At 42.3% G+C, this 26,832-nt stretch overlaps 1 protein-coding gene and 1 long non-coding RNA gene across 2 annotated transcripts in view; one reads left to right on the plus strand and one right to left on the minus strand.

Annotated features, from left to right (window-relative positions):
* Positions 1 to 26,832, minus strand: part of LCOR (ligand dependent nuclear receptor corepressor) — a 58,266-nt gene that overhangs the window by 15,082 nt on the left and 16,352 nt on the right. The window contains exons 2-5 of the mRNA XM_081192256.1: positions 18,614 to 18,679; positions 18,124 to 18,203; positions 5,303 to 5,435; positions 2,642 to 2,929 (exon numbers count right to left, since the gene is read on the minus strand). Coding sequence (XP_081048382.1) covers positions 2,642 to 2,929; positions 5,303 to 5,435; positions 18,124 to 18,203; positions 18,614 to 18,679 — 567 coding nt within the window. The remainder of the gene's footprint in view (positions 1 to 2,641; positions 2,930 to 5,302; positions 5,436 to 18,123; positions 18,204 to 18,613; positions 18,680 to 26,832) is intronic.
* Positions 5,848 to 8,900, plus strand: LOC308584822. The gene is made up of 3 exons (XR_014007037.1): positions 5,848 to 6,422; positions 6,754 to 7,324; positions 8,787 to 8,900. It is a non-coding gene; the product is annotated as an uncharacterized lncRNA (long non-coding RNA).

Genomic DNA, 26,832 nt, shown 5'->3' on the forward strand with positions numbered 1-26,832 from the left:
GTAAGGTCTGAAAAAGGTCTACTTATTAATAGAGAGATGGGGCAGTACTTCGTTACACCTTGTCCAATTAAATACTTCTTTGGTTCTGCGAGAAAACCAACTAGAAGACCCATGTTATACTTCCAAGGTAGAGATTCACAATCCTTTTCACTATCACTTTTCATCTGTGTCTGGTGTAGGTGAAGTTTTACACATATGAAATAACATGCAGAAGTGGAGAATAGCCAGCTATGCATGCTTACAAGGATTTGAGGCTTACAGTAGCTAACGAAATTAAGTGTGACTCAACAACATCAACCTGTGACAAAGATTAATTCTAATTTGCATTACATTAAGACTTAAGTAATAACAGTATTTGTCGGTTAGACATTATTTCTAGTGGGTCAAGTTTTTGGTTCAATATCTTAAGAAAGTGTTTAAAAGCTAGTGGATTCTGTATATATGTGGAACTCTCTCTGGTAAATTATATGAGGAAATGCTACAGGAATAGGTATATGTAGCCTTGAGACCAGAAAGGCAAGTGGGCAAACAAATTACGTTTTCAAGAAATACCAGAATGGAAAGAATGAATGGATTTTTCAGCTTTCTATGAAAACAAAGCAGTTACAGGTTTAAAGTGGGAATTGGATGCACACTCCCTTAGGAGAAAGCACAATCGAACACAGTGGGATTTTATTTAGTAAACATGTATCAGATTCCACTGTAGATTACCTAACTGTAATGATTTAGAAAATGGACAAGTTGCTTAAGCTGTATGTGAAAATTTCTTAAGGTTTTTAAGAAAGCTAAAAAGAAAATGCTAGACAATAATATTTTAAAGTGCTTTATTTTCTAACACATATGTATTGACTTTTCAGCAAAGTCCAAGTGGCATACAAAATAATCCAACTTTAGGGCAGGCAACTGCTTTCAATAGCTTATGGATTTCTCTTGTCTCTAGAATGCATTAAAATAAACATACATTATAATGTAAGATGAAGGGCAAAATTCTTCAGGTCCATTAAAAGTACTGTGTATATGTTCACTTCCAAGGGAAAAGAACAAAATATTCAACTGCTTCAACCTTGCATTTGCTCTTTCAAAAGCACTTGGTCAACACCAAGGTTTTCTTTTAACATAAGCACCACAATCAGAGGTTGACAAATGCAGTTACCATATCTTAAGATGCTGGCAACCACCTGCTACCTCCAGCATAAGATGAGAAAGGTGGGGCTCATCTCTGATGATGTTCGGGACTTTGGAAGAATGTAAGAGCCTCCTGGATCAGGTCAATGACCCATTAAGTCAAGCATCCTGTTCTCACAGTGGCTAATCTGATGCCTGTGGGAAACCTACATCTGGAATCAATGAGAAGTTCCTCTGCTTCCAAGTGTTCCAGAAGGTCAGGAACAAAATTCCATCTTTCTTCTAGAACACCCAAAAAGCGTTGATTTCACCTGACACTGGACGGAGCATCAGTATTTCCAAAGTCTGGTGAGGCGGTTACAGTAATTTAACTAAGGCTGAAACTTGGGGGAAAGGTGAAGTCTATTGTTTGACTTTGCCCTAGACTTCAGAATCACCTGGAACCAGTGAGAAGTGCTAATGCTTCTGGGGCTCAGAATGACACAAGCCACAAGGTCCTGACCCTGCACCAAATCTCCTTTGCATGTCAGAAGAACAGGTGGAGAACAGGGTCAGTGATAACCACAACTGGTTCCTGGCTACCAAGGTCAGTCAAAATCTGTGGATCTTGTTTAAAGCCCTTCACCAGAAGACACACTCTTATGTGTAGGGTAAAGGTAAAGGGACCCCTGACCATTAGGCCCAGTCATGACCAACTCTGGGGTTGCGGCCCTCATCTCGCTTTATTGGCCGAGGGAGCCGGCGTACAGCTTACGGGTCATGTGGCCAGCATGACTAAGCCGCTTCTGGCGAACCAGAGCAGCGCACGGAAATGCCGTTTACCTTCCCGTCAGAGCAGTACCTATTATCTACTTGCACTTTGACGTGCTTTTGAACTGCTAGGTTGGCAGGAGCAGGGACCGAGCAACGGGAGCTCACCCCATCGCGGGGATTCGAACTGCCGACTTTCTGATTGGCAAGTCCTAGGCTCTGTGGTTTAACCCATAGCGCCACCCGCGTCCCAACATGTAGGATACCACATACTTAAAAGATGTCACACACAAAGAAATAAACACACAAAGAAAGTTACAATTGACATGAAGGACTATATTTTAAGTAAATAAAACAGCCTTTACTAAGCGGCTGCTGTAAGACAATTTGAGTATTCAGCTCCAATTACAGGCATTCTGCTTATGAGCAAATTGCCAAAATACTTGCCAAGTGTGATTACAGGCACAATTCACTACATGGAGGCTGGAAGTACACTATCAAACCCATTAATTCAGCATAAGTAAATTTCCCAGAGAGTAAGTTTCTTTTCTGGCAGACCCAGCATCCATCTGGAATATGCTTAATAAAATGAGGGCATATAGCTGTTAGCACTTTCGCACCATTTTCAGCACAGCTTTTCTCCATTCCCTTATGCACTACTAATCAATCCATGCCTCTCTTCTTTCCGTTCTATGATTTACTTAGTCATTAATGGCCAGCAAATTGCAAATGGTTGCAAGGGGCTATGAACAGAAATGTGGCATACCTTGTTCGCTAGGATCCAACTGAGACTTTCTGACAGTGAGGTCCAAGGGCGAGTCCTGGTCAGCCATGAGAAGTTTGCTGAGCACAGGATTTTGAGCCGTTGCACCCACAGGGGATGAGGCTACCAGAGATGCTTTCAGCAGGCTTTGGTTCTTTGTGCTATTGGGCGAGCTGGAGTCCTGAGTAGAGCTAGTTTTTGAGGTATATTCAGCAGCAAACTGTCGAATCATCCGCTGCATGATCTCACGGGCCACTAGGGGAATGTTGGGGTCAGAGACCCTATGACTGTCTAAATGGTAAAATAAAATAAAATAAATAAGAAGGAAGTTTTATGTAGAACAAATTTTAAAGCAAGACAACTTCCGATAGTGAGGGTTGTGTGTTTTTTTAATTAAAAAAAGCTACAATATTTTAACGTGCAAGTGCAAGACAATAAAAAGGCACAGATCTTACATCAGGGGCTCTCTTAATTGCATCTTCAAAATCTGAAGCAACTTACAGAATTGTGCACCCATTCCCTACAGCTCCCTCTCTTAACTGCATTTAAAAGAGCCACTATGTCTGCACCAGCTCCTTAAGATCACAATGCCCAATTTTTAACACAGAGAATTAAAAATGATATAATACATTCACAAGAATGAAATAATTTCTTCAATGCTGAAATGGGAAGAGGGAGGCAAATTAAGCATGTATTTCTTTGTACAGAGGTTTAAAGAATCACCTCCAGTATAACAGCCCTTTGCCAACATAAGACAGAGACCCTATGTATGTCCCCAGATAGAATTCTAGGTCTACAATAATCTGCCAACCAAAATAAGCTGAGCTAAAGAGAACGAACTAATAAATTATCAATGTGAATCTCATCTTAGTCAAAAGTCTCTAGGTAGAATTAGACACGCCATCTTAAATCCACAATTCCTCTTACCTTCCCCACAACCACATGGATATAATATTTGCCTATTTACTGGTTCTGAGATAATATATGTGCAGTACTTTGAACACAAACTCTGCTGTGTAAATGCTATTATTAGTAACTCCCCAAAATTCTTCTCTTCCCACCAGTCCAGCTGGGCACTACCAGGGCTTTTTTTTCAGCTAGAACGCACCAGAACTCAGTTCCAGGTGGGTGTGTCTGCCATTATAAGAGAAAAAGAGAAGTGTTCATGGCACCTCTTTTTCTAGAAAAAAAGCACATGGCACCGCTGCATGGAGACAAAATTTAGAGCACAAACTACCCAGAGGGTGGTGAGCCTTTCGGGCCCAGTGGGACAGAACTTTATCTTCCCTCAACTCTGTGAGCCAACTTCTAACAGGTGGGTAGGATTGCCCAAATGTCAATCATTTAACATCACAATAACACCAGCGGATTGATACATCAACACTGGGCCACAGGAGTCAGAGCACTCAGGAGATAGTTCAAAAGTCTTGTTCTTCCCTGTATGCAGCACTTCACGAATGCCTGAAAACCAGGTAATTGTTGGGCCTCTGGGAAGTGCTGGGGAAGCATGTCGGGTGCAAGATATACAGTGGTGCCTCGCAAGACGAAATTAATTCGTTCCGCAAGTCTCTTCGTCTTGCGGTTTTTTCGTCTTGCGATGCACGGTTTCCCATAGGAATGCATTGAAAATCAATTAATGCGTTCCTAGGGAAACCGCTTGCCAGGCTGGCGGTGCAGAGAAGGGCTTTTCTCCGCACCACAAGCCTTCAGGACAGGTACGGGAACAGAGGGGAAGGCGCGCAGCGCTTTCCCTCTGTTCCCGGGGCTTGCGTGGGAGGAGGGTTTTTCCTCCCCACCGCCAACATTCAGAACAGCATTCTGAATGTTGGCGGTGGGAAGGAAAACCCTCCTCCCACCCCAAGTCTTCAGGAAAGCCATCCGATGCCGCGCGGCGGGAGGAGGCGTTCCCCCCCCGCCCGGCATCGGAGCTTCGTTCCGATGCCGCGCGCCGGGAGGAGGCGTTCCCCCCCCCCGCCCGGCATCGGAGCTTCGTTCCGATGCCGCGCGGGGGGGAGGAGGCTTCCCCCCCCCCCCGCCCGGCATCGGAGCTTCGTTCCGATGCCGCGCGGGGGGGGAGGAGGCTTCCCCCCCCCGCCCGGCATCGGAGCTTCGTTCCGATGCCGCGCGGGGGGGAGGAGGAGGCGCCCCCCCCCGCCCGGCATCGGAGCTTTGTTCCGATGCCGCGCGGCGGGAGGAGGCGTTCCCCCCGCCCGGCATCGGAGCTTTGTTCCGATGCCGCGCGGCGGGAGGAGGCGCCCCCCCCCGCCCGGCATCGGAGCTTCGTTCCGATGCCGCGCGGAGGGAGGAGGTCCGAGGACAGTGGGGAAGACGCGCTGCGCTTCCCCGCTGTCCCGGAGATTTCCCTATGGGCTGTCGTCTTGCGAGGCAAGCCCATAGGGAAATTCGTTTTGCGAAGCGCCTCCAAAACGGAAAACCCTTTCGTCTAGCGGGTTTTCTGTCTTGCGAGGCGTTCGTCTTGCGGGGTACCACTGTATTTAAAGGTGTCAACCAGTGTCCTTTTATAGATTCTTTGTACAGACAAAAAACCTTGAGATTCTATGGAAATAATACATGGCTATCTCAAAAAAAGTATTTTAAAAAGATCAGTTAGCCAAGCATGCAAGCCAGTTAGAGTATTGATTTCATTCTTTCATCATGACCAACCTTTTCGATAAAAGACTGCATGGATAAATTCTTCCGCTTGCCTCTCGAACCGAATGATTTTCGCTTGCTCTTGTCTAAGCAGAGCTTGGTGCCCAACTTCCAAAGCTGGCTCATCCAGACTGACTAAGTGTTCCTATGAAAAATATTTAACACAAATGTAAAAATATAAACACCTCTTCTTTTTTATGCTGACTTTAAAAAAACTGCTCACTGTAAAGACAGTGATACAGTTTGATCTGATACAATTTGGAATATATGTCGGAATTTGTCAGCCATCTCTCACTGCTTAACATTTAGGGCTGCACATTTATTAAGAAGCAGTTTCCACTAAACTCAGTGGCAGCTACATCTGAGTAAAAATATTCAGGATCTTAATTCATCTTAAATGATGAATGCAACTACAAAGTCACAATATTAAATACAAAACAAGAAAGGCAGAACCATCTTTTCATTATTTAATAAAATTTACCATATAAGGAAAAGTACTCAAAATTTTCACTCCAAACTGATCAAACACAGGGTTGTTCCAACCAAGGCCATGGGGGGGGGGGTGTGGAGGAATGGCAACCTGCCTGGCTGCTGATTGCAACTCTACATTATGTGAAGGGGCAGGGGAAAATTGGTTCAAGGAAAATATGTGGGGGGATTATGTTGCCACTGCTGCTTTTACTACTAAGTTCTGCGCCCCAGTCTTGAAAATTTTACCACTTTTTCATGCCCTCCAAAAAAACTACTTCATTTTTCTCCTCCCACCCACCTAAAAGTCCCTTTCCATCAAAATCTCTACCACACTACTCATAAGCTATATTTAGGGAGAGTACATGCAAAGTAGCTAAGGAAACTGATCAACACTGAGGTCAAATCACACGCCCAGTTAGGCATGTAGGTAACCTATCCATTTTCTGTCAAAGTTGAACTTAAATCTCCAGAGTCAAGATTTTATGAAAAAATGACTGTCTGAGAACCCAGTCATCAGCACACAATGAAATTCAGTTTGTTAATACTCTTACCCCTATTTAAGAAATTGGGAACTTTACATCTGAAATAGACCTCCTTAAAAGAAATCCCACATCAAGCACAGCCGTCTGTAAAATCATTAATACAGGAAACAGTTACAGTGGTGCCTCGCAATACGAAAATAATCCGTTCCGCGAGTCTCTTCGTCTAGCGGTTTTTTCGTCTTGCGAAGCAACCCTATTAGCGAAATAGCGAATTAGCGCTATTAGCGGTTTAGCAGCTATTAAAGGCTTAGCGGCTTAGTGGCTAAAAGGCTATTAGCGGCTTAGAAAGGGGGGGGAGAAATCGCAAGACTCGCAAGACGTTTTCGTCTTGCGAAGCAAGCCCATAGGGAAATTCGTCTTGCGAAGCGCATTGAAAAATGGAAAACCCTTTCGTCTAGCGGGTTTTTTGTCTTGCGAGGCATTCGTCTTGCGGGGCACCACTGTACAAAGTTCCTACTTTCCATATGCAACCACTAGATAGCACTCCTGGCCATGGTTGCCACCTGGCCTTTCCAAGAAGAAACCTGGATTCAAAAGATATTGCCAAGCAGCAAACCAGGTTCTTTAAGAGTGTGATTACATTCAACAGGAATTTCACCCTGTCTCCATTAAATCCCTGTTGATTAATTCTTATCCAAAATAGTCAGTAGGTATTTATGCAGGATGAGGACATCTGCTGCTGGATCCAAAATAAAGAAAAATTGTAGTTTGATGTTATCCATACGCAACTCTTTCCAATAGTCTAACCATCTCAACCCAGTGACATTATGCAGCTGTTAAACCATACTGGCAAGTGAGTATCTCCAAAAGGTATCACAGAAGTAGTAAAGGTGCAAAAATGATAATGAAGGTCACAGCCTTTAAAATATTGCTTTAACTATGGGAGCACATGTAAGTAGTTCCTAAAGTTCTGAATGTTATAGATGGAAATGAAAATAAATGCTCGGTAGTCTCTCTTGTACTATAGTGAAGAGAATGACAAGATGGTGTGCTCACCCTAGGTTTGATGTAACAAAATACCGTATTTTTCGCCCCATAAGACGCACTTTTTCCCCTCCAAAAATGAAGGGAAAATCTGGGTGCGTCTTATGGGGCGAATGCAGACTTTCGCTGAAGCTTGAAGAGCGAGAGGGGTCGGTGCGCACCGACCCCTCTCGCTCTCCAGGCTTCAGGAAAATATCCGCCGCCCAGGAAGCCCTGTGGGAGGTCCCACAGGGTTGCCTAGGCTGCGGATAGCAGCCTGCTTCTCGGAGCGTCGGGCGCCCTGAAGGCAGAGCGCCCGACGCTTCGGGAACAATTCCGCCGCCCAGGCAGCCCTGTGGGAGGTCCCGCAGGGTTGCCTAGGCTGCGGATAGCAGCCTGCTTCTCGGAGCGTCGGGCGCCCTGAAGGCAGAGCGCCCGACGCTTCGGGAACAATTCCGCCGCCCAGGCAGCCCTGTGGGAGGTCCCACAGGGCTGCCTAGGCTGCGGATAGCAGCCTGCTTCTCGCAGCGTCGAGCGCCCTGAAGGCAGAGCGCCCGACGCTTCGGGAACCATTCCGCCGCCCAGGCAGCCCTGTGGGAGGTCCCACAGGGCTGCCTAGGCTGCGGATAGCAGCCTGCTTCTCGCAGCGTCGAGCGCCCTGAAGGCAGAGCGCCCGACGCTTCGGGAACCATTCCGCAGCCCAGGCAGCCCTGTGGGAGGTCCCACAGGGCTGCCTAGGCTGCGGATAGCAGCCTGCTTCTCGCAGCGTCGAGCGCCCTGAAGGCAGAGCGCCCGACGCTTCGGGAACCATTCCGCAGCCCAGGCAGCCCTGTGGGAGGTCCCACAGGGTTGCCTAGGCTGCGGATAGCAGCCTGCTTCTCGGAGCGTCGGGCGCCCTGAAGGCAGGGTGCGCAAGGCTTGGGGCGGCAGCGGACTGCTTGCGCGCACCTAGAAGCTTGGGGCGTGCTGAGGTCAGCGCGCCCCAAGCTTCTGCATGCCGGCAAGCAGTCCGCTGCCGCCCCAAGCCTCCCGCACCCGGCAGGAGGTCCCGCCGGGTGCGGGAGGCTTGGGGCGGCAGCGGACTGCTTGCGCGCACCTAGAAGCTTGGGGCGTGCTGAGGTCAGCGCGCCCCAAGCTTCTGCATGCCGGCAAGCAGTCCGCTGCCGCCCCAAGCCTCCCGCACCCGGCAGGAGGTCCCGCCGGGTGCGGGAGGCTTGGGGCGGCAGCGGACTGCTTGCCGGCATGCAGAAGCTTGGGGCGCGCTGACCTCAGCACGCCCCAAGCTTCTGGATTAGCGCAGGGGTCCGCTAGCCCTGGGAGAGGCGCCGGCTCTCCCACGCTAGCGGAGACCTTGCCGGCACGCAGAAGCTTGGGGCGCGCTGAGCTCCGCACGCCCCAAGCTCCTGGTGTAGCGCAGCGCACCTGGGGGGGAAATAAAATTTTTTTCCTTCATTTCCCCCCCTAAAATCTAGGTGCGTCTTATGGGCCGGTGCGTCTTATGGGGCGAAAAATACGGTAAGTGGAGGGGGAAAAACACCTCTTTCCATTTGTAGGTTGTCATAAATAATTATTTCACCCCACACAATATATAAATAACATGAAATTTCTATAAGACAAGATGGATTCTAGTAAATATAAACCTATCAATGAGTATTAGACACAGTACTTAAATGTTATGCTCATGTTCAAGAAGCAACATACCCTTCAGAATTAAAGTCTAGAACTGAAACAACAGGAGACACCCATTATCATTCTGTTCTGTTCCTGAGCTTTCTAGTTATTATTCACCACTGTTGGAAACAGAATGCTGAGCACAACTGAATGGACAGATCCATTTTTAGGTTCTTAATCCAAAAAGTCATCAAAACATTGCCCTTCAAAACACACACACACACACAATGGGAACAAAGAAAAAGAAAGGACTTTAAAATATATGATCAGTGCCCGTTAAGAGGTTGGGTATGAGGTAAAGTGTCTAGCATGTCTTAAGAAGCACTCTCCCAAGTGCTTCAGGCAACTTATACCCTTAATATCCCACATAAGTCCTTGCCAGAATTATGCAAAATAAGCAGCATGGCTTAAGCTCTTCAACCTATGCATAATTTATAAAGGCGAAATAATTTTATTTTTTTCTTGGCACAATTTAGTTTACCTTGCTGCCTGTTTGATTCAATTTTTGAAACACATGAATTTTAAGACCCTACTTTATTCTGCTTTGTCTGAAAATCCATCCTTTCCTTACAGGTAAAAAAATACCTTGCATAGAACAAGGTATCTAATGTTAGTATATATCAGTAAAGAACTCATGGCACTTTTAAAAAAATACTTTCAGTAACACTGGCTTCATTGAATAGGGTTGCTGCTGTCCACATATGCCAACTGAATATGGTGTTATAGCGGTGAAGGACAAAAATGGATCGAAAAGCAATTGTAAGGAAGGAATAAAGAAGTGGATCAATTACAGTTAGGCAGCAAATGTCTTCAAGGAATGAACCACCCTGTGTGCTGGTGTATAGCACACTGTCAAACATAGGCTAATAACACAAAACACAATATGCTCAGCAGTTCTAAAACATCAACCACCCTCAGACTAAGGCTAGGTAGGGTATTATGTAGCCCCAGCAAACCTTGGTACAAAAAAACAACAGTGAAGGATATCTCATGTATCCAGATGACAGCAAGGGCTTACACCACTCTTGACCTATAGAACCACAATACGTAGGATCACAAGAAAGAACTTGGCGATGCGAAACTTTAGTGAAAATGTACTGTACACAAACCCAAGGATAACAGGGTGCTGATAAAAAGTGCTACAGAAAACAAAGAAAAATAGAACATTTGTGAGTTCTGACTTTCTGAAGGAATTCTACAGTATTTATTCATGTCATACTTTCTTCCACAAGGCAATTCAACAGTGCATAGATAGGGTTCCCAAGTGCTTTCCCAATCAGGCACTGGCCAGAACCAATCCTACTTTAGCTTCAGCAAGGCTGTTGCAACATGTGCCCTCAAGCCATGCTAGGATTTGCATTAGGATTCTGGACACAAATGCCAAACAGAAATTTCAACTCTTAAGCTGAAACACAAGATGCAACACGAAGCACCAGCACTGGTAACCAAGGGAGGGGGAGGGCAGTTTAACACCAAAGTGTTAACATACACCCAGAACAGGGATGGGCCAATGATCATCACCAAGATCAAGAAATGTTTATACCCAGGTAAGCCCCCAAGAGAAGCTACTAAAGGAATGCCAAGCACAAACAACCAAGGCCTTGGATTTCAAGCACTCTGCGCACTAGCAGTGCTTGATCTAACAACTCTATACTATCCTTTCTTGCATAATAAGCACAACCAGAAAATACACGGCAGAATAATCATGACTAAAGTAAACTATGACTGCCTACTGTAAACCACTTAGAAGTCTTTTGTTGTAGTAAACTGAAAATAAATGTTAAATAAATAAAAAGTAACTTCAGTGCAATATGCTCCTCTGGAAAGATGCATACAGTCCCTAATATTAAATTTCCCAACATCTAAACCCCACCTCAATGATGGAGAATAAAAGGTGACCACAATGACAAGAGGAGCATGTATGGGTCTTTATAAAATAATCTGAAACCAGAGTATAACACAATAAAATGAATTAAAAATCAAGCAATCAATGAACAATAAAACATACATAGTTCAATAGCTAGGATGCTTCCCTACTTGGTACTACACAAACAGCTAAGATAGCCTGGAGAAGAAGCAATCCTTTGCACACTACTTGAAACCACCAGAAGAACTGAGAGAGCTGAAGCAGTTAATCCATTTACTTGACACTATTGGAGGTGGTTCAAGCGCAGGAACACCTCTCCTGCGCACCACCGCAGACTTCACACATATCATGTGTATGCAACAGTGCCCACAAAGGGATATCTGAGGCACTAACTGCCTTGCTGCAATAGCCACCATAATGGGGTTTAACATCTTCCCAATGAGTAGTCATTCCTCATCAGCCATGATGATCTGGCAGGCCCCTCATTCCCGCCTCACCTAGAAGTGCCAACTTCTAGAATGTAGCCAAATAATTATTTTTATTTATAATCTACCAACTCATTAAAAATATGGTGGTGTGCAGTTAAATCATTAAAACACCTTAAAATCGTAGGCTCATAAAATACAGAATGAATGGCCAACAGTGAAAATACAGGGGGAGGTGGAAAATGAACACAAAGCGAGAGATGACCTGGGAATATGAGCATTCACTGACGCATTCCATCCACAATGGTCACTGAACTGTCAACCACTCCAACTAGTTTCCCCATCCGCTGTGGGACTTCACAGTTGGGGACACCAATAACTGCACTTGGAAACTATGTTATTGGGCAATGAACTCATGAACAAACAAAATATTGCACCCAAATTTTGTGGTCCACTTGTATGATTAGTGGAACAGGGCCAACAAGACAAAGCTCAGGAGTTGAGGTTGGGATGTTGCTCTTGCCCCACTGTCTCAAATAAACTGCCTTTCTGCTACCTCTATCCTTTACCATCTGAAACTGTTGCCAGCAAGAAATCTATTCAGCATACTGCACCTTGTACAAAAACATTATCAGTGGCACCAGCATCATCTAAGAATGAGCTTATGCAAACCATACCCATATACTCCCAGGAACAGCCTAAATATCCTAGAGTCTCAAGTGTAATACACAGAAGCTACACCTAATATGCCATTCTACAAGGCATGGATGACTAACTGGCTAGACTGCTGGTGCAGGCAAACTGCCAATGGCATGTAAGAACTCTGCTAAACTATCTGCACTGGCTGTCCATTTGCTACTGGGACCAGGTTCCAGGCTCTTGTGGTAATATATAAAACCATGAACAACTCGAGTCCAGGATACCTTAAGGACCACCTGAGCCCTTATAGCCAAACTCAATCATAAAGATAATCCAGAGGAGCAATTAGTTGTTCCCTGAGTTACAGAGGTCCAACTGGCTTCAACCAGAGGTTGGGCATTTAGTGTTGCCAGGCCCATGCTGTAGAATATTCTTCCACCACAGATTCATGAGGTATCCACGCTAATGACTTTCGGGTGTCTCATGAAGAACTTTTTATGCTGACAGGTTTATGAAGTTATTTAAACTTTCCTAATTAGCCAGTCATTTTAACAATTACTATTGGGGGGGTTAGTTTTCATGGCATGTTATGTTTTATTGTATATACTGTTGTACATCACCTTGATATTTTATGAGTTGGCAGTATATAAATATTTCTATAAATAAAAATGATAAAAGCAATGCAAAGCAACACCATTATTGCACAACATAGCCATCTGCAATGCAGATACTTTGGTTACAATCTTAACACCCTATCACTGATCTATGACAGAATCTCTGTGAAACAGGCATCATCATTGCCTCTTGTCTAAGAGAAGGGAAGAGTACAAAAAAGGTTCCACATATGCAATAAGGAAACTTCTGCTAAGCTTGGACACTTGTGGATCAAAATGAGCACTCCACACAGATCCCTATCCAGCTTCTTAAAAATGACATGGGACTGATCTACTTCCCTCAGTGGACTCAGGCATAACTGCACAAAGGGTCATGGAGTACAGACCACAAGTTCATGCATGCCATCAAAGTTTCTTAACACCTACCAAAATAGCTAAAATGTATAAGACAAAAACAAATCTGTGCTGGAGGTGTGGTAAAACAGAGGGGACACTTATACATGTGTGGTGGACCTGTGAAAAAAATCAAAAGCTTCTGGAACACAGTGTATGATAAGCGTAACAAAATGTTTATGAAAAATACAGAAGATTTTCTACTAGGGATAACGGACACAGGCATAGCAAGAGATGATCAGAAAATATTCCTTGATGCCACAGGAGTGGCAAGGTTCCTAATTGCTAAAAACTGGAAAAAAGAAACTGTGCCAACAAAAAAGGAATGGCAAGTTAAACTTAGAATATATTGAACTGGCTAGATTAACAGAGGCAATTAGAGATCACACTAGACAAGTTTCAAAAAGCATGGGGGGGGGGGAATGCAGAGAATACTTCACAAAACAGTGCCCTAAAATACATACCTGGACTTGTTTCGATTAATGTCTGCAGGAGACTTGGTGGATATTTAAGTTATAATTAGAAAAATCTTTATAATTATTCATAAAGGACACAATTTATAAGAAGTAAATAAGGAGGTCAGATACAGGATAAAGAAAGTCTTTTATTTGGTTGTTTGTATTGTTGTATGTTATGTTCACTGTGGGGTGGGGGTGGGGGGGGTTGTGTTATGTTGTAAATAAAATTCCAATTTAAAAAAACCAAGTTTCCCCATAAAATATGTAAAAGGAATATAGATAATAAAAAGGAATTAAGGCCAAATAGAAATTTTTGAGAGTTTTGATATTTTGTATCTGACAAAGAGAAAGAATGATACCTTGATGTTAGTATTTATTGATTTATCCCCTGCCTTTTTCTCTGACGGAACTCAAGGCAGCTTACAGATAAAAGTAAGAACTGCTAAAAACATAACAATCATTAAAAAAATGAAACATCAATAGAATTAAAACTATATACATATATAGAATCTGTTAAAATCATATCAATAATTACAACACAGCATCAGCTCTTTCATTAAAACAGTCAGTTCACAAAAACATGTTGAAGCAAGGAACTCTTCACCTGCAGGCAGAAATACAACAAGGAGCGAGCCAATGTAGCTTCTCTAAGGAGGGAATTCCAAACTCTGGGAACAGCCACTGAGAAGGCTCCCTACCAAGCGCACCTGTGAGGCTGGCAGAACTGAGAGAAGAGCCTCCTCTGAAGTTCTCATATGAACCCAGGAAGGTTCATATGAGGGAATACGGTCTTTCAGATAGCTTGGACCTAGGCCCTGTAGGGCTTTATAGGTTGTAACCAGCACTTTGAATTGTGCCTGGAAACAGACTGGTAGCCAGCAAAGCTGTTATAGCAAGGGAGACATATGCTTCCTATAACCAACCCTGGGCCCCAATCTGGCTGCAGCTCTTTGAGCCAGTTGAAGTTTCTGAGCACTTTGCAAAGTGTAGAGTGTGTTACAGGAATCCAAATGGGATGTAACTAAGGAGTATGTCACTGTGGCCAGTGATCAAGGGGTACAGTTGGCACACAATCTTTAACTGTGCAAATGCACTTCTTGCCCCCACAGAGACATGGGCATCCAGGCCCAGGGCTAAGTTCAAGAGCACACCCAAACTGCAAACCTGTGTCTTCAAGGAAGTGTTACCCCCATTCAGCACAGCCTGAATCCCTATTCCCTGTTCTGCCTTCTGAATGACCACTACTGTCTTCAGTTTCAATTTGTTCACTGTTACCCAGTCCATTACTGATGACAGGCACCATTTGAGAACCAAGGCAGCTTTCTTGGATTTAGATGGAAAGGAGAAATAGACCTGGGTGTCGTCAGCATACTAGTGACACCGAGCCCCCAAACTCTAGAAACCTCTCCCAGCAGTTTCATGTAAATGTTAAATAACAGGATAGAACCCTGAGGAACCCCGCAGGTCAACAGCCAAGACATCAAACAGAAGTCCCCCAGCACCACCTTCTGTGTTTGTCCCTCCAGGAAGGGACCCGCTGTTAAAGAGTTCCTCCAAGTCCCATCCCAGCAAGGCAGATCTTTTTTTTTTTTTAATTATATTTTATTGTTAAAATAATACACATATATTACAAATATACAAGCATATATTTCATACAATCCTTAAAAGCGTTCAAACATACCTACACTCATTCCCACAGATAATTCCTTTTCCCATCACCATCCACTACCCCTCACCCCACCTTTGTGTTAGACTTCCAATCTACTCAGTTGCAATTTCTTCCCACTTCTATTACTTTCTTTCACACACCTTTAACCTAATTTCATATTTCTTTTTCTATTACACATTGTTATCTACCATATTTCAGTATTTGAAACGGAACTTGTTTATTCTAATAGGAGTTCTGATTTTTCGATATGGTTTTGCAAGTATCTTTTAAACACCTTCCAATCCCTGTCTATCTTCTCTTTTGAGATCTTCCCAATTTCTCCCATTGTTTAGGATATATTGTAGTACTCCAATAATTTGGCAAGCCACTCTATTTTTGTCGGTACAATACCACTTTTCCAATTTTTCGCAATCAATAGCCTTGCGGCTACTGTTGCTTATAAATATAAGGTCTTGTCTTCTTCCTTTAGGCTTCCTGGTACTATTCCCAATAGAAAACCTTCTGGTGTTTTCCTAAATGAATATCTGAACATTTTTTTCATTTCGTTATGTAGTGTTTCCCAAAACTGTTTGATGTTTAAACAATTCCACCATATATGTATCATAGTACCTTTTCCAGTGTTGCATCGCTAATCTGTCTCCTCCACTCAAACTGAGGTGCCATCACACACTCTAGAACCTTGCCCAAAAATGGGATAAAGCAGATTGGAAAAGTTTTCTTTTTGAAAAACAAAAGTCATATTATATTTAATGTTACATTTACACTGACAGTTTACCTTAAAATAAGTGTTCTGTGCTCATCTAAAATACAAAACTAATTATAGAGCTCCTACCAAATATATTTCTATTTTTAAAACTCTTTTATGTATATTCTGGGGGGGGAAACACCTTTCTTATCAGGACATTCATCCCTCCAGATTTTCCTCAAATGTCTTATTATCTAACAGTGATATCCAATGCAGTGCTCACACAAGAGGGCTTCTCCTTTCTCTCCTCCCCCTGCAACCTCTTATAAACCTCCAATCTGTTTCAGAGGATTGAGACACTCTCCAGAGCAAATACTGGGGGCACACAGAGGCAGTAGGGGGAGAAAAGAAATCAGAAATCCTATTCTGCAAGCAGATGAATATATTGGATGTTGTCCTAAAGTTATGCTTGTTAGAGCTTTTGTCTCTAAGTGCCTTGTTGAATTGTCTCTCCATCACCTGAGAGAAAATACATTTAACAAAGCTCAAAAGAGAATTGCAATCATAACTTAGGATGGCAACTGCATAGTAACACTAGCCATGTAACATATCAACCCAGCTTAAATTTATTTTATCTAGCATTCATTTTTCACAGGACAAAAACAATCTGCAACTTTAGAACTGAGCTAACAGGCAAAATGTTCAATACCATCAGCATGACTGAGTAAAGATAAAGGTAAAGGGACCCCTGACTGTTAGGTTCAGTTGCGGATGACTCTGGGGTTGCGGCGCTCATCTTGCTTTACTGGCCGAGGGAACCGGCGTACAGCTTCCGGGTCATGTGGCCAGCATGACTAAGCCGCTTCTGGCAAACCAGAGCAGCACACGGAAACACCGTTTACCTTCCCACCAGAGCGGTAACTATTTATCTAATTGCACATGCTTTTGAACTGCTAGGTTGGCAGGAGCAGGGACCGAGCAACGGGAGCTCACCCCATCGCGGGGATTCGAGCTGCTGACCTTCTGATCGGCAAGCCCTAGGCTTTGTGGTTTACACCACAGCGCCACCCACAGGGACACTGCAAATTCATATCCATCGTCCTGAAAACAGATTAATATTCACTGCATAAGGACATAAATCAGGGGTCTCCAAACTTTATGAGCCCCAAGACCATTTCACAGAAGAACAGGCAATGGCCAGGACCCTCCAAAAACAGGCCAAACACACCTACATGGACACAGAAACACACACACACACACACACACACACCAAAACAAACAAAATGCAGGCCAAAGAAAAAGCAGGCAACTTTCCCCCAAACAAAACAATTATCAGTTTTTTTAAAATTAAATATTAGGCAGGGCAGCGGGTCTTGGCAGGCACCAAGGAAGTGTCTGAGGGCACCACAGTCCGCACACTTTGGACCCTAGGCTTAAGGATATGTACCCTACATGCATCAGCTCAAGCGCCGCCTAATCCTATAATAGCCATATATGGATTCAGAATGGAAACAAGAATGAATTAGGTAGAGAACTTGCAGTGAGGTGAGAAGGGCCATAAGCATAGTGCTGTTCCTACACTTAAAATTAGGGTCACTATCATCTGCTTTCCAAGCAGTCCACATTCTGATCTGCCTAGATTACAAAATACTTTCTTCTCCTCGCTTTAATAATGATACAAAAAAGGACAGTGGTGGTGTGTACAGCGTGAAGATATTTCCAAAAACAGCAAGGCACTTGTCGCTCCTCTAGACACTGGACTCCGCAAGTAACTGCAGTATCTCCTGAGTTTACTGACAAAGGTGCATAGCTTATTTAAAGATTAGTAGAAACGCTTCTGAATGTAGTACACAGTCCACTATGCCAAGAAAAGAAGGTGCAAAGCTAATAATATCTATTGGTAATTGTGGATTAATGTGTGCGGAGAATGAAACAGCTGCCATCAGACTGAACTCTACCCGCATGCTAGATACTTATACAAGAACCACAACCAAGCAATGAAGTTAGATTCTGGCAGATATAGCTTTCTGTTGTTCTTATGGCACAACTTCATTGCAGTGAAGCAATAGATCTCCACAGAGTGCACATAGGAAAAATGACTCTATATTGCAATCACAGACAAAGTGACATGCTAGGTAGCTCCTATAGACTGAACCTCACAGTTGGCAACCACTGAAGGAATTGAGTACCATTTGCCTTCACATACAACATAGAATTTAAGCACCCCTTGACAATACAGATTCCTCTAAATAGGAAATGAGTAAAAGAAAAAGACCTCCACTGCCCAATTTTCTTTTTCTTTTTCCTTTGTTCGATGTCCTTTTACTTTAAGGAAGCAAGTGTAGGTTCCTCTACCCATTACTATTTTGCCAAACTAAAGCCAGATAAAAACCCAAATCCTTTTTTTAAAAAGACTGAGCATATTTGCATTGTTACCTTCACTTTCTCTCGTCTCAAACAGCAGAAAAGACAATTTTCATCAAAAGACCAATCAGAAACACCTTCAGGCTCAAAGTCTGTGAAGAAGAAGAAGCCGTTACTTCATATCTATAAAGACCACAACTTGCTTATGGCTAAAGCTCATTCCCAATTCACTACATGATTTAGAAGACACTTGGTGAAATTCAGAAAACATAAATTTGAATTTTGTCATGCTTTTAATTCCACAATGTTACAAAAGTATAATATTTGCCTACACACAAAGCTGATTTTCCTAAGCAACACCAAAACCACTGCCAGTTATACAGAGATGAAGGCATGCTCATTAGTAATTTTAGCCAATATGAAACTAACTGTGAGCATTGCCTGGGGGGAGGGAAAAAGCACAAATCACCAAGGTAACATACATTTTCTAGAGGCAGAGCAGAGGTTGATTTTGTCATTAGAAATGCAGATCAAGGCAAAAAAGGGGGGGGAGATGTAATACCTTTAAACAAACTCAGATCTTTTAATAATTCAGGTCCAAACAGCCCTTCTAGAATACTTTCAAATCCTAAAAGCAAAGAAAGAATAGTTAGCTCTCTATAATATATGTTACTGTCAGAATATTGAAAATGGTTCTTTATTCATCCGTTCCTAGCATTCTTTTATGCAATGAACTCAAGGCCTCCTGGTCAATCATGACAAATAAACTGGGGGAGGAGAAATGAGCCTTTATGTATATTATCTTTAACAGTTACACTAAATAACTATATTAATAATTAAGAAGTATATGGTAGAAAAAATGGAAATGATTGTGTATCAATGCAATTAATTTTTCCACAAAAATCTACCACTCTTTTTAGGTTATAAAAAATATGTATTTTTGCCTCATCTTATAGATCACATTTTTAAGCAAAGATTTTGAACTTGAAGCCTTAGAATTTCTTAGAAAAAGGAAAGCCACTAAGGTGCAAAGGAAACAGCAAAATACAGTGTGCATGCATTGTGTATGAGCTTGTTTATTACAGAGAAAATTTTCTATGCCTTTTTAAAGAGTGCAGAGTGTTTGTGTTCTAAAAGGTTCTACCACCACCACCCAATTATTGCCACTATTTGTAAATGTAAATTCAGTGTTAATCTAAATCATGGCTTGCAGCTAAAGAGATAGCCAAACTAGCTACCCGTTACCCATACCATAAGGAAAGGGGCACATTCTAGAAAATATACCAGGGACATTTTAGGAGACATTTGTTAATTCTGCCAGAGTTTGCTCTGAAAAATAAGACACATTTTTGGGATTTTATAGTACAATCTCCACATATACTTAACAGTATTGTACTTGTATAATTTCTACTTTTCCTACAATATTTGAAGTCAAGAAAGAAAATGATTTTTTTTCAAGAAAGCCTTGGAAAAAAGCAATGCAACAGCTATTTTTGTAGCCACAATAGAGTGCAATATAGGGCAATTGCTTTAGAGATGCATGACTCTCTCTCTCTCTCCAACAAGCTTCACAACCCAGTGGTTGTACTTTCATTTATAAAGTATACACAAGAACCATATTGCAAATTTGGATGTGTTACAGTCATTAGCTATCAGATGTAAAACTTAAAACATACTTCTATCGTTTAACGTTAGTAAGAGGTTAAAATTGCTACTGTGGATTGAAACTGCTAACAGAAACATCTCTTGATCAATGTTGATCAGCTAACAACAAATCTACCAGGGTGAAGCACAAACACAGAAGAGACAAAAATACAGAGAAAAGAAGGAGGGAGTGTAATAAATATACATGTGTGTAATGCAATGAGCACACAATAAGCCAAAATACAATGGATGCAGCTGGACATCATTATCTTACAGTTACTCTGCTAACTTTTAAAAGTTACAAAGCAAAACTGACAGAAATATAAGTCACAGTCAAGTCTGGGGAAACATCATTACTAAGAAAAAGTTAAAATTCTAAAATACAATTCTAAAAGACTTATGCACATGTTTGCAACAGAGAACCGTTTGCTTTATTATTATAAAAAATAAAAGCCAGAGAAGAATCTGTGAAATGCAGAAATGGCAAGCAGAGAAACGTCCCTTCCTGCAAATGGCAACTAATTATTTATTTTTAAAGAAAAAAGTGTTGGGGCACTCTTGCACATATGCATGTAACATGTAGATGTTATATAAATATTTGTAACTCAATAAACAAACAAGTCATGGCCTGTTTCTCCACCTGCTCTTGCCTCATGCCTTTGTAACTTGGTGAGTGAGGTGGGGTGGCAAAACAAAGCATTGTTAAGTGAGGCTATAGAGTATGGACATAATATGAAAGCATAGCCCGAAAAGAAACCATGGTTAGTCTCTTGGGTTGGGTCTGCAAGTTCAGCAAACCATAAAGGTAAAGGTAAAGGACCCCTGACAGTTAAGTCCAGTCGCGAACAACTCTGGGGTTGCGGCGCTCAACTCACTTTACTGGCCGAGGGAGCTGACGCTTGTCCGCAGACAGTTTTTCCTGGTCATGTGGCTAGCATGACTAAACCGCTTCTGGCGAAACCAGAGCAGTGCATGGAAATGCCATTTACCTTCCCGCCGGAACGGTACCTATTTATCTACTTGCACTTTGACGTGCTTTCGAACTGCTAGGTTGGCAGGAGCTGGGACCAAGCAATGAGCGTTCACCCATCGCGGGGATTTGAACTGCCGACCTTCCAATCAGCAAGCCCTAGGCTCAGTGGTTTAGACCACAGCGCCATCCATGTCAACAAACCATACCTAGGCTAAACAAAGCATTGCTTTACATTATATGCAAAGCAGGCCAAATATTATTAAGTTCTACTTATACACGCATGTAATTTTGTTCCTGTTCATTATTCCATGGTGACGTCCTATGTTACTCTAAAGTATAAAATACTTCCACTATTCAATAAAATCATTTTTGTTTATTTTCCTGCCTCAATCAACGGTTTTGTTAGCTTTGCCAATAGCCTGCTTTCCAAAGCTTGCAATACCATTGTTCTAGCAAGATTTACTTATGTCTTCCAGTTTCTCACAATGATATACAACTTGCTGGTGAGATAAACAGTAGCATTTCTTTGTATCGCATAGTTTTGTTCTGCCCTTCAAATCACATGGTAGTTTGGGCATACATCTATGCATTGCCCTAATATTTTTACACACAGGGAAAAAAATGCCAGAAATTGTTTTTCAAATTGCCAGAAATTGTTTTTTTCCATCACATGTGTTAGAACATTGCCACTTCTAGGCATCCTCTGTAACACTGAGGGCTTGGCAAACTGTATATGTGGCGTATTTCTAATGGTGTTAAATATCATCTGTGATTTTGACTGCATTCTAATCTTCGTTGACACAGATTTAAAGGGTCTTTTAGTCCATAGATTCCCATTGTTCTCCTTGTAGTTCATCCCCCATGTCTTTTCTCCCTATAGCCACTATACCTTCTGTTGTGTCGTAGATTATTTTACTATTCTTCTATATATGAAACCATCCCTATATACTTAGTAGTTGTTAATATTCTATTACAAGTCTGATTGCATCTGCTCTTACTTTAATGTCAGAGGTAAAACTAATTTGTAGTCAGCTACTTTATATTTTACAATTGTTATTTAAATGGCTATCCTGGTTTTTTGTTTGTTCAGGTATATTAGTTTCCTAACCTGTATAGGTCCTTAACCTCTCTATCTTCATATTGCTGATTCTTTTCCTGATAGAATAGCAGGCAATATAAAAATGGGATAAGCTGAAATATACCCAGGGATATTTTTTAAAACCATTCCCTTCCCCATAATTGTAATGTTAACAGGATAAATGGATAATGTATTCTGCTGATGTTATTTTATCCGTTATCTGGGATATCTATTGTTTTCCTACATCTCTTTCTGTACCATTGCTATCAGAAGCTTTAGTTGGTATGCTGTATCAGACCATCGAAAATTAGATATTCCTATATCACTTTATGTTTGTTTTTCTTCTAAATCCATGCACTCCCCTCCCCTCGAAAATGTATACATGAAATCCGCAGCTTTTGCTAGGTTTTTAATTTCTCAAGAATATAAACTGGAAAAACTGGGTGGGGTAGACAGAAAGCTTGGATACAAAAGCATGTAATGTGTAGTTAGTATCTAAATGTTACTACTTAAGATTACAGTCAGTTTAGTTCTGTGCAAGGCCGAATGCTTTAAAAAAAACACCCAAACCTCTTACAATATCTGTAATAGTAATTACCAATGATTCATGTCCCATGGAGTTTGCTATGAATGCAATAGAAAATTCACAATGTCTGCCAAGTGGGTTACACAGCCTGGACAGTATAGAATCCTACCTTGTTCACTGTTCTCACCAATGGTAATGCCACTTGATTTTTATTAATATTAAATATTAGATTTAACAGTTGCATAGCAACAGTAGAAGAGCTTATATGTAACACTTGTCACCAAAAACGCCAAATAAGGCAAGAATGAATATATTCAAAAATTATTTTAAAGGACTTGGCATAATGCAGCAGCAAACAACATGCAGCAAGAAGCAACACAGAAATGAAGGGATATGACCTGCCTGTTACTTTCAATCACTTAAGAGTCCAGAAAAAGCATGTGCACGTATCGGCAACAAATACCCTGAAAAGATCTTGAATAATGAGATCCTGGCTAGTTTTTACTAGGATTTGTCTCAATCACTCTTAGGAGATAGGAGAGAACATTCCTTTCTCCAATGATATTTTCCTTCCTTCCCTATTTGACAGATTATGTTTTCTCTATATTTCAAAGGAAAAGAATTAACATGGCTGTCTGTTAAATTCCTGGATTCATACCTTCATCATTCACATGCATGTTTGATCATTTACAGCTGCTGAAGAGAAGCAGTTGTACAACAGTGACAAGCATAAGAGCACAGGAATTGTAAGAGACTCAGGATGTTTCAATTTTGATATTTTTCACAACATTTCACAACTGATTTTACGTAAAAAGACTTGGCAATAAGAGAAGGCCATTTACAATGAAAAACAGGCTTGCTGGTGTTTTCCTTCTACAAAAATGAGTAAGGGTATCTGGATTTTCTAAAAGTTTCCTCTACAAGAAATTAGCGATTATCTACTGTAGAAGGATTGATTATTGTAAGAGTTGCTTGAAAGGAAACTGTATCTTGATACATGCATCTACACACATTTTCTTGCACTTTGGATATAATAATAATAATAATAATAATAATAATAATAATAATGATGATAATGATAATAATAATAATAATAATAATAATTTATTTGTACCCAGCCACTCTGGGCGGCTTCCAACAAAGACTAAAAATACATTAAAATGTCACAAATTAAAAACTTCCCTAAACAGGGCTGCCTTCAGATGTCTTCTAAATGTCAGGTAGTTGTTTATCTCTTTGACATCCGATGGGAAGGTGTTCCACAGGGTGGGCACCACTACCAAGAAGGCTCTCTGCCTGGTTCCCTGTAGCTTTGCTTCTTGCAGTGAGGGAACCCTCAGAAGGCCCTTGGCGCTGGACCTCAGTGTCCGGGCAGAACAATGGGGGTAGAGAAGCTCCTTCAGGTATACTGGGCCAAAGCCGTTTAGGGCTTTAAAGGTCAGCACCAACACTTTGAATTGTGCTCAGAAATGTAATGGGAGCCAATGTAGGTCTTTCAGGACTGGTGTTATATGGTCTTGGAAGCCACTCCCAGTCACCAATCTAGCTGCCGCATTCTGGATTAGTTGTAGTTTCCGGGTCACCTTCAAAGGTAGCCCATTAAGCAGCTCTTTTTTCAAACTAAATTGATCTTGGTTTTTGAAAAACAACTTAAAACAATTTGCATAGTTAAATTTGGTAGTAAATAAATTTCACTGTGGGGTGTGGGGGTGCGCGCGCGCATATATGCACCTAGAATATGAAAACTGGCCATTTCCCCTATTATCTAACCTTGTATTTTAGGCTAATGGTTTAATGACCTGTTTCCCTTCTTTGATAATTAAATCTTTTGGAAAATTTTGATGTACACATGCACACACACATTGCATCATGTAGGCTAAAACAAACACAGTTCCTTTAGCTTTTCCTAGTGTAATGTGTTGCATTATCATCTTCTAAGCTCAACACAGTTCAGCACAGAATCTAGGCTGGCACTGGTCTTTTGAGTCCAATTCATCACACTGAAGACTCATAAACCCTAAAATATCTCTCAATTGCTTTACTTAGCCAGTTATCTCTTATTGCATACCCTGGCTTTACATAGCCATTTGTCTAGTCACCTGTAATGAGCAAACACTATAAAAAGAGGGAGACTGGGTACCTACACAAGTTCACAATGGAAATAGGATTACTTTGTGGCACAGAATAAAATGCTCTATTACAGCCCTTTAGAGACTAGACAGAAAGCCCTCTCTCTGAGTCCTAGAACCCCTTCTACTCCTCCTGGAGTGTTCCCTAGCCACCGAAGAGCAGAAACCAAGCAGCTTAGTCCTTTCCTTCCAAACTTCATATAAGAAGTCTCAAATGTCTGTCAAGAAACACTGTTTTTCGCTGGGTTTCACATGAGAGACTGCATGTGAGCCAAGCCAGCCTGTTTCCTTTCCAGAAAAGTGAAGATTGGAATGCTAGCCAAGCCAGGGAATATGAGCCTAGGTTTGCTTCTCAGAACGTGTTGTGTCATAATGTGTTCTCAGTGATGTGGAGTAGATGGCAAAGGCAGCTGCAAGAAATTAATGGACTTATCATTGGTTCTTTCAAACTGTACAGAATACAGAACACCTTTAGGTATATGACTCAAACTAGTAATCTGCTATAATATTGTTCTTACAAAGTTGCAGTAAGAGCTTTGTGCTACTATTCTTGCTTCTCACTTGCCTCAGATTACTCAGTCTTCTGTATCAAGTGGAATAAACTCACAAATTTTTGATATACTTACACACTCACATTCAAAGAACTAACATGCAAATGGGTAGAAAAGGTTCTTTCCTTTCATGTATTTTCTGAAGACCATGAAAATAAGAACACTGCTGGACCACATCAACTGTATTTCTAGGCTACCACAGTGTTTCCCAAGGTGGCCAACCAGGTGCCTGTGGGAAGGCCAAAAGCAGGACGTGAGAGCAATTCCCATTCTCATTGTTATTTCTCAGCAACTAGGATTCAAAGGCATGCCACCTCTGATCCTGGAAGTAATGTTTAGCCACCAGGACTAGTAGCAATTCGTACTAGTATGATGAGAGAGAAAATTTCCACACCATGCATAACATTATGCACTTCTATCATCCCCCACTAACTCACCTTTTTTCTAAACTAAACAGAACCTAACGTTCAAACTTGTCCTCATAAGAGTTGTTCTAGCTCTATGGCTGCACCATAGATTTGTACAGACACGTCGAGATCACAAGGGGTTTTAATTTTTGTCTCTTTCCTGCTGATCTCCAACACGGAATTTGCCTTTTTCACAGCTGCAGTACACTGGATGGTCCCAAAGCTCTCCATCACAACCCCAAGATCCTGTTTCTCATCATTTACTAGCAGCTCGGTCTCCATCACTGCATATATATGAAGTTACAGAAAGCTGTGGCACTGAGTGGGTAGAGCGTATGTGAAGCATTCTCCACACAGGCCATGTGGTTCTTCCCCAGTACTTTAGGCAATTTAATACAATCCACCCAGTAACAACTCCACAGGCAGTCCAACGCACTCACCAAACCAAAGGCCAAGACTTCACTCATTAATAGATGGCGGCAGTGCGTCAGGGTGCATTGAGAGATACCATAGGCTTGCTAGGGGAATGAGGAGTCAGTCAATGTGGCAAGCTTTCCCTTCGGCAGACGGATTTATCTCCAGCTGACCAAGCATACTCTTGCTAACTTTTAATCTAAAGGGAAATTGCAAAACATGTTCCAATGACTACTGCCCAACAAAGCATCTAGACAGGATATGTAGTCAAACTCTAGTTATTCTCAATAAGAAACTATTACAAAGTTTGTGTTGTATGCTTCAAAAAGATTTACAGTATGTATAAAGTGGGATACCAGTCACAACTTCATACATATAAAGATGCTACACCTAAGAAAGAGGTAAAACAACAAAGCTACAGAACACCTGCAGCTGGCACCAACTCCCACTCTCCTTTGCTGCTTAGGAGCAGCAAGTACACTACAAGACATGTATAAGAGGTGGGGCCTCAGTTTTTACTTCAGTATTAGCAAATAGGATACAAGGGAATCAACATTCTAATCCAGCACACATAGGTACCGTACTTTTCCGTGTATAAAAGTAGGGTTTTTTTACTTTAAAATAAGGTTAAAAATCTGGGGGCGTCTTATACAGTGGTACCCCGCAAGACGAACGCCTCGCAAGACGGAAAACCCGCTAGACGAAAGGGTTTTCCGTTTTGGAGGCGCTTCGCAAAACGAATTTCTCTATGGGCTTGCCTCGCAAGACGACAGCCCATAGGGAAATCTCCGGGACAGCGGGGAAGCGCAGCGCGTCTTCCCCACTGTCCTCGGACCTCCGCCCGCTGCGCGGCATCGGAACGAAGCTCCGATGCCGGGCGGCGGGGGGGGGAACGCCTCCTCCCGCCGCGCGGCATCGGAACGAAGCTCCGATGCCGGGCGGCGGGGGGGGAACGCCTCCTCCCGCCGCGCGGCATCGGAACGAAGCTCCGATGCCGGGCGGCGGGGGGGGAACGCCTCCTCCCGCAGCGCGGCATCGGAACGAAGCTCCGATGCCGGG

Source organism: Podarcis bocagei, assembly GCF_964188305.1.
Source record: "Podarcis bocagei genome assembly, chromosome: 4".
Taxonomy (NCBI): Eukaryota; Metazoa; Chordata; class Lepidosauria; order Squamata; family Lacertidae; genus Podarcis; species Podarcis bocagei.